The 6,761-nt window shown below is 55.6% G+C and overlaps 1 protein-coding gene across 1 annotated transcript; it reads left to right on the top strand.

The window, feature by feature from the left end:
- Nucleotides 1-1,148: 1,148 nt before the first annotated feature.
- On the top strand, nucleotides 1,149-6,755 carry PPM1M (protein phosphatase, Mg2+/Mn2+ dependent, 1M). The gene is made up of 9 exons (XM_009321798.1): nucleotides 1,149-1,266; nucleotides 1,965-2,219; nucleotides 2,739-2,851; nucleotides 3,469-3,553; nucleotides 3,881-3,999; nucleotides 4,463-4,526; nucleotides 5,488-5,595; nucleotides 5,895-6,043; nucleotides 6,312-6,755. The coding sequence occupies exons 2-9, from the start codon at nucleotides 2,106-2,108 to the stop codon at nucleotides 6,454-6,456; spliced, it is 897 nt and encodes a 298-aa protein (XP_009320073.1). The 5' UTR covers nucleotides 1,149-1,266; nucleotides 1,965-2,105; the 3' UTR covers nucleotides 6,457-6,755.
- The last annotated feature ends 6 nt before the right edge of the window (nucleotides 6,756-6,761 follow it).

Here is a 6,761-nt window from a genome sequence, read left to right as displayed (position 1 = left end):
GGTCTGGGGGGGGGGAGGGAGCGGTTGGGGGGTGTGGGAGGTACGGGGGGGGTTTAGGGGGACTCCTGAGTTGGTGCCCAGAGGTGTGGTCGCACCCCACTTCTTCCCCCCACACTGCTCCCCTCGGCTGCAGCCCCGGCCCAAGCACGGAGCTTCAGCCTTCCCCTGGAGAGGGCTCGCAGGCAGAAATCGCCCCCCTTTGCCCGCGTCTGCCTGCAAGGAGGGGAGCAGCTTCCTCCTCCAGACACGGCAGCAGTGCGAGGTTTGATGTGGCGGCGTGTTTTCCTCGGCCCTTCTCCCTCCCCGTCGGTGGCTGGCAGCAGCGTGGGTCACAGCTGCCCACCTCCCTGCCTGCATTTAGCTGCCCGCACTCTGCCAGCTGCAGAGTGGCTTGTGACACACCACTGCTTGTGACAAGTGGCAGGGGCGGCCCCGAGGGCAGCATCAGGTCAGCTCATCGCCTAATGCAATGATGTTTACACTGCAATTTTACAGCTGGGATGTCACCCGTCCCCTGCTCTGCGCCTTGGTTGCAGGGAGCTGGTCAGGCAGGACTCTTCCGTGGGGCTGCTGTGTTGGGCAGCGGCGGGCAGAAAACCCTCCCTTGCAGGGGGAAGGGATGGGGGAGCAGGGAGGATGGTTGGGGCGGGGGAAGGTTTTTGGAGCTAGTGGAACCGGGCATCCATCCCCTTGCTCCTAGCGAAGCGCCTTAAAACAAAGGGTGGGGAGGCCAGAATTTCGGAAATCTCTGAGCTGTGCAAGGAGAGCAAACTCCCATCCAGGGACAAACGTTAGCAAGGCTGGAAGGAAAAACAATGACGGTGGTTTTGCAATTCACTGTGTCGCCAAGGAAATAGCACAGCATGGGCTGCCGACAAAGGCTGCCTGAGGCCAGGGTGCTCCAAAACCACTTGTCCCTGTGTCCCTGGCCAAGCTTTTTCCTGGTGCACATAAAGGACTTGCTATTTAGGTCCCCAGCAAAGAGATCCTGGAGTTTGAAAAGGGAGCAGGGAGCATGGGGCTGGAATGACGGGGCAAGGTGCAGCCGTTCGCGGTGGCTGCTGAGCACCCAGCACAGCTGGCTGGCAGCCGGCGAGGTGCAGTGCGTCTGCGCGCCTTACCTGGAGCATTTGCACCCCCAGGGTTATCAATGCCGAGAAGTCAGAATTCAACGAGGACCAGGCGGCCTGCTGTCAGATCTCCATCCGGAGGAGAAAGCCGGGCCTGGAGGAAGATGAGGAATGGCTGATCCTGTGCTCCACGCAGGTATAGCCCACGGGCAGGCTGTGCTCACCCTGCTGCCAGCCCTGGCCCGTACCCAAGGGCCCAGGTACAGGAAACACAGGCTTGCCCCATCGGTCCTATATGCCCACGTGCTGAAACCCTTCCTTCCTTGGATGCATTTAGGCGACCCATGTACCCTGTGTCTGGCCAGCAGACACCCAGCTCTGCCCGTACATGCCATTTCTTCTTCCGTGGCCCATGCCCTGCAGCATCTGAGGTCGTCCAAGCCCTTTACTCGGTGCCCTCACCTTTCCTTTACTTGTCCTCGCTCTGCTTTCAAGGGCTGGTGTGTGTTGTCATCACTCGGGGACAACAGCGTGAACCAGGCACACGGGATGCTCTCACCTGGGAGCGGCTCTGCCTCACCTCTCGTAAAATGGAGTAGCCCCATCTCCCCTGAAACACAGAGGAACAGCGCGTGAGGGTGGGCGGCTGCGAATCCAGCTGCTCAGAGCTCAGATGACAGGCCTGGCAGAGCAGCACGTGGGCATTACATGAGTTTGAGCTGCGCAGGGGATTAACTGGCACCAGGGAAGGGTAGCTGGGGTGGAAGAGCCAGGCAAAACATGTACAACAACGTCCTGGCTGTGAGCCTGCCGTCTGTATGGCCTCTCTCCAGCCCCTGTCTTCCCCCTCTCTGAAGATCCCCTTCGTTGTCTTGTCCCTTTTCCCCACTGCAGTTTCTGACTGGTTACTACTGGGCACTATTTGATGGCCACGGTGGCCCGGAAGCTGCCATCATCGCTTCCAACTATTTGCACTACTGCATCAAGCAGAAGCTGGAGGAGGTTGTGGGAGGCATCACAGAGGCGCGTCCCCCCATGAATCTGAGCGGACACTGTGTTTGTGACAGCGACCCCCAGTTCGTGGAGGAGAAGCACATCCACGCCAAAGACCTGGTGGTGGGAGCCCTGGAGAACGCCTTCCAGGAATGCGTGAGTACCCCGTGCAGGGTACCAGTCCTGCTGCCCCAAGCAGTCAGTCTGTCCCTCCCTGCTGCCCGGGGTGGGCAAGGTCTGCAGTTCTGCAGCTCGTCAAGCAGGCAGGAACATTCGGCCATACCTTTAAGCGTGCTGAGATAGCGCTGGGTCAGCTCCCCAGGATCTGCCTCGGATCTGTTGCACGTCGGCAGTGCTGACCCAGAGCAAAGCTGCAGCATCTCTGCTAAACTGTGCCCAGGGGATGCGTTTCTTTAGGGCTAGACGGTGGCTATTGTTAGACTCATACAGCGTGTACAGGTTTGAGATCTCCCCATCACGCTCCTAAAGCAGTCCTTAGTCCGGCAGCAACAGCTTTGTTGGCTGTACCGAAGCCACATTGTCTTTTGCCTTGCTGGTTTCCCATGGCCCATCTGCAATCAGTTTTGGCTCTGGATTTCTGCTGGGAGGCACGAGGCAGCTGCAGAAAGCAGCAGCCCAGCTCACGTCACTCTCCAGACTTGTTTAAACCAACAGGATGAAGTCATTGGCCAGGAGATGGAAGCTACGAACCAGATGGGAGGCTGCACTGCTCTGGCTGCCCTTTATTTTCAGGGAAAGCTGTATGTGGCTAACGCTGGGGACAGCAGGTGAGTCACAGTAAAAGGGGGAAGTTGCTGAGGGATGAGAGCTGGGAGATAAGCAAGGTTTCCAGCATCTTATTTAACCCTATGGAAGGTAAATGTGCAGCCCAGCCATTTCCTTCCTCCCTGCCGTAGGACCGTGCTGGACCATGGTCCATGGACCATTCCTCCATGCCATCGTCCATCCATGATGGACGGATGCTCTCATGCCTCCTGGAAGGGTTTGGGGATTTCAAGGAACTAACACTGCCCAGCCACAGGGCAGCATTGGGATGGTAGTGCAGCAGTAAGCTCAGCCTGGAAGGTGTTTAAAAGTGGAAGGTGATTTCAAAGCATCCTAAAAAGCTTCCTCATCTGGCCTTGGCCCACCAGTCCTCTGACAGCGAGCTCTACCATCGTCAAACCAGGCAGGCTCAGTTCTCTGCTGCAACCGTGCAATTGCAATGGAGTTATTTAAAATACACCGGCATTTTTAAACGTTCCTGGGTGCAGAGCTATTCTCTGGCATTACTCTGCCACTGGTTACCCCCAGTCCCACACCTGGCTGACCCTGGGGCTAGCCTCAGTAAGAGGAGGGCTGCAGTGACAGACTCAGCTCAGCTCTTTGTCTCTCCCTGTCATAGGGCGATTCTTGTTCTGAAGGACAACGTTGTGCCCATGAGCTGCGAGTTCACACCCGAGACAGAGAGGCAGCGAATCCAGCACTTGGTGAGTGACTCCTTCCGCGCATCAGACAATCCAGCTGCGAGCATCCCACTAGGTCAGAGAGGGCTTGTGGAAAGAGGACCACCAGCTTTCCTCAAAGGCCACTGTGTGGCCAGAATGTCATCTGGCACTAGTCAAGGAGGGCTGGGGGCAAGATTCAACCAGCAGCCTTTAGTATGGGAGATGCTCACATCCTCCTTGGGATATGCTTTCCCGATTCTGTTCTCCATTCTGCTGCTGGGAGTGCCAGTCCCGAGGCGAAGCAGTTTTGGTGCCCTACTCCGCCGAAGCAGAACCTGTCCATCCTCACGCCTTCGTTCCCTCCTCCAGGCTTTTCTTTTCCCCAAGCTCCTGGACGGTGAGTTCACGCGCTTTGAGTTTCCACGGAGGCTGAAGGGAGATGATGTGGGCCGGAAAGTCCTGTACCGGGATTACTTCATGGAGGGCTGGTGAGTGCTTTCTGCCTGAGGATAAGGGTGCAGCACAGGGCAGCTTTACCTGCTCGTAGCGATGGGGAGGTGCAGGGAGAAGGGGCATGACCCACTGGTGAGAGCAGTGGGCTTGATAGTGCAAAGCTGTGCCAGATCAAGCGAAGACTGCTGTGAGCAGCCTCCCCCCTGACGGAAGGACTGGGGCCATGGCAGGGCGGTTAGGGAACAGTTGAGATGGTCCTTCTGGGCTCCTGTGAGGCGGGGCTAGTGCAGGTACAAGCTGGGGAGGAAGGGGAGAGGGGAAAAACACCTGGGCATTCAGCAAGGGGTCATCTTCACTGCATCTGCTTCAGCAAGTCACCTTGTCCCTGCCTCAGTCAGCTGCCTGTGCATGGGGGCACCACAAGGGTCGAAATGCTCTGGCTGGGTTGTACCTTCAAGTCAGACAAATCCCAACTCAGCGGTGAATTCTCTGTTCTAGGGGATACAAGATGGTGGAGAAAGCCGACCTCAAGTATCCTCTTGTCCATGGTCATGGGAAGCAGGTAGCTTAATGCTTTACACACTGGGAAGGCAGAGGCAAGTCTGCTGGGGGTCCTCAGTGTCACTGTCACTCACGGTCACACTCCAGGGCACTACAACAGACTGGGGCTGCAGAGCACCCCGTGCTCTGGGGCTCTCCAGCATGGCACAGTCCCACAGCCCCACTACAGCAGCTCCCTTCGCTAGCACCACGCTGCCTCATTAATGTAAATCAGAGCCCTCCGCAGCAGAGAGGTTGCACCCTCCTCCAGAGTACCTGCTAGCAGAGCAGACAGCAGCCCTGAGCCAGCCTGCCCTTTCCTCATCTCCCCTTGCACACAAGAACTCATTTCAGATGAGAACTCATTTCATCAGATCCCACTTTGGACTGTCTCCTCCGGCTCTACCTACCACCTTTCCTACAAACCCTCTTCCTCGAGGAGAGGTTGAGAAAAGGAGCCTGGAGAGGGAAGGAGGAGGCGGCAGGGCGACGCAATGACTGCACACATCCAGCATCTGCCTGCTGGGGTCGAGCAGAAAGCCCTGTCACCTCCCCCGGCACTACAACCCGCATGCTACCCCCTTTGGAAGGAGTCAGTGCAGAACTTCCTTTGCCAGGAGAAAGGACCCCTTCCTCCCCTCCCCCCGAACGAACCCAGTTTTCTTCCTCGCCACCCCAAATCAAGAGCAGATGCCACCATGGGCTTCCTGAGGTCTGTAGCATTACCCAGAGTACCTGTACTAACTCCAGAGCACACCACAGGCCACCAGGAGCTATCCACGGGCAGGCAGGCTGTCTCCACGCTCCATCAGGCCATTGCTTCTGATCACTCCTCCATCTCTGAAGTCTCCAGGGGCTGTTCTGGGTGATGCCTGGAGAAGGGTCCTAAAGGCAACACAGATCAGTCAGGACAAGCCACACATCAGCCTTTAGAGGTGCCACATTGTTACGTTTCAACACTGTTTTGCTTTGTTTGTGGCCAGGCTCGCTTGCTGGGGACTCTGGCTGTCTCTCGAGGTCTGGGGGATCATCAGCTCAAAGTCATCGACACCAACATTGAAGTCAAACCTTTCCTCTCCTGCATTCCCAAGGTCAGTCATGGCACATGGGAATTGCAAGATGGAATTAAAGAGGCTGCTCCTCCTCTATAGCACCCACCTTTTACAGACCTGGCAGGTCTTGGCCGTTTCCTTTTTCCATCCTCCATCTCTCTGCACGCTGCCCAGAGAATGTCCAGGACAGAGTAATCTAGAAGCATAGCAGCAAGGGGATGTAAAAGATTCAAAGCAACCTGGTCCCACCTGAAGTCATCTCTCAGGGGAAGAGTCATCTCCCTCACCCCTCCGGTACGTTGCAGGAATTGTCACTGATTTACTCCTGTGTTTTCCAGGTGAATGTATTTGACTTTGCTCTGCATGACATTAAGGAAGACGACGTCCTCATCATGGCAACTGATGGCCTTTGGGATGTTCTGTGCAACAAAGAGGTGGCCCATATGGTCAGGAGCTTCCTTGCAGAAAACAGGACAGATCCTCACAGGTACTATCAGCCTTGCCATCGTTTTCCCTTCCAGAGAACCTGGTCAGACCAAAAGCAGGCTGAGATCACTCTGCTTCTAGGTCAGCTCTGGCACGACCAAGCTCTCTTTTCTGTGACTCTGGAAACTGCCTCCGAATCTTTCCCCATCCTAAAGAAACAATTATAAAGCTGGTGTCTATTATTTTGACAATGCAAAGCCATATCTCAATGTTGTTCTTAAGGGGTGGTGCCACATTAAACCAAACTTCGCATTTTTTTCCACCCACAGATTCTCAGAACTGGCCAAGTGCTTGGTATGCAGAGCAAGGGGAAAGGAGAGAGGCCACCAGTGGATGCTGGATGACAGCCACGAGGCATCCTACGATGACATCTCTGTATTTGTCATCCCACTACACAACAGAGATGAGGACTGACTGTTAGCATGACACACAGGATCTGTGTCCCCCTACTGTGGTGCTATTTAGCATCAACCCAAGACAGAGATTTCTGCTGTGCATGTACGCTCTCTTCCAGCAAAACCATCTGCAGTGGAACCTGAAAATGCACAGCCAGCACTTATGTAGAAGGTCAACAAGAACATTAGCTCCTTAAGAACGTGCAAGAGAGGAACAGTGGGCAACAAATCATTCCCCTTACTCCTTTCTCTTTGTTGGGCCAAAGAGAAATCGCAAAGGGGGCCACACAAGCTGAAGGGTACTATTGCTAAGATTTTTGCGGT

Source organism: Pygoscelis adeliae, unplaced genomic scaffold (genome assembly GCF_000699105.1).
Source record: "Pygoscelis adeliae isolate BGI_AS28 unplaced genomic scaffold, ASM69910v1 Scaffold94, whole genome shotgun sequence".
NCBI lineage: Eukaryota > Metazoa > Chordata > Aves > Sphenisciformes > Spheniscidae > Pygoscelis > Pygoscelis adeliae.
This window is presented reverse-complemented; position numbering and strand designations above follow the sequence as displayed.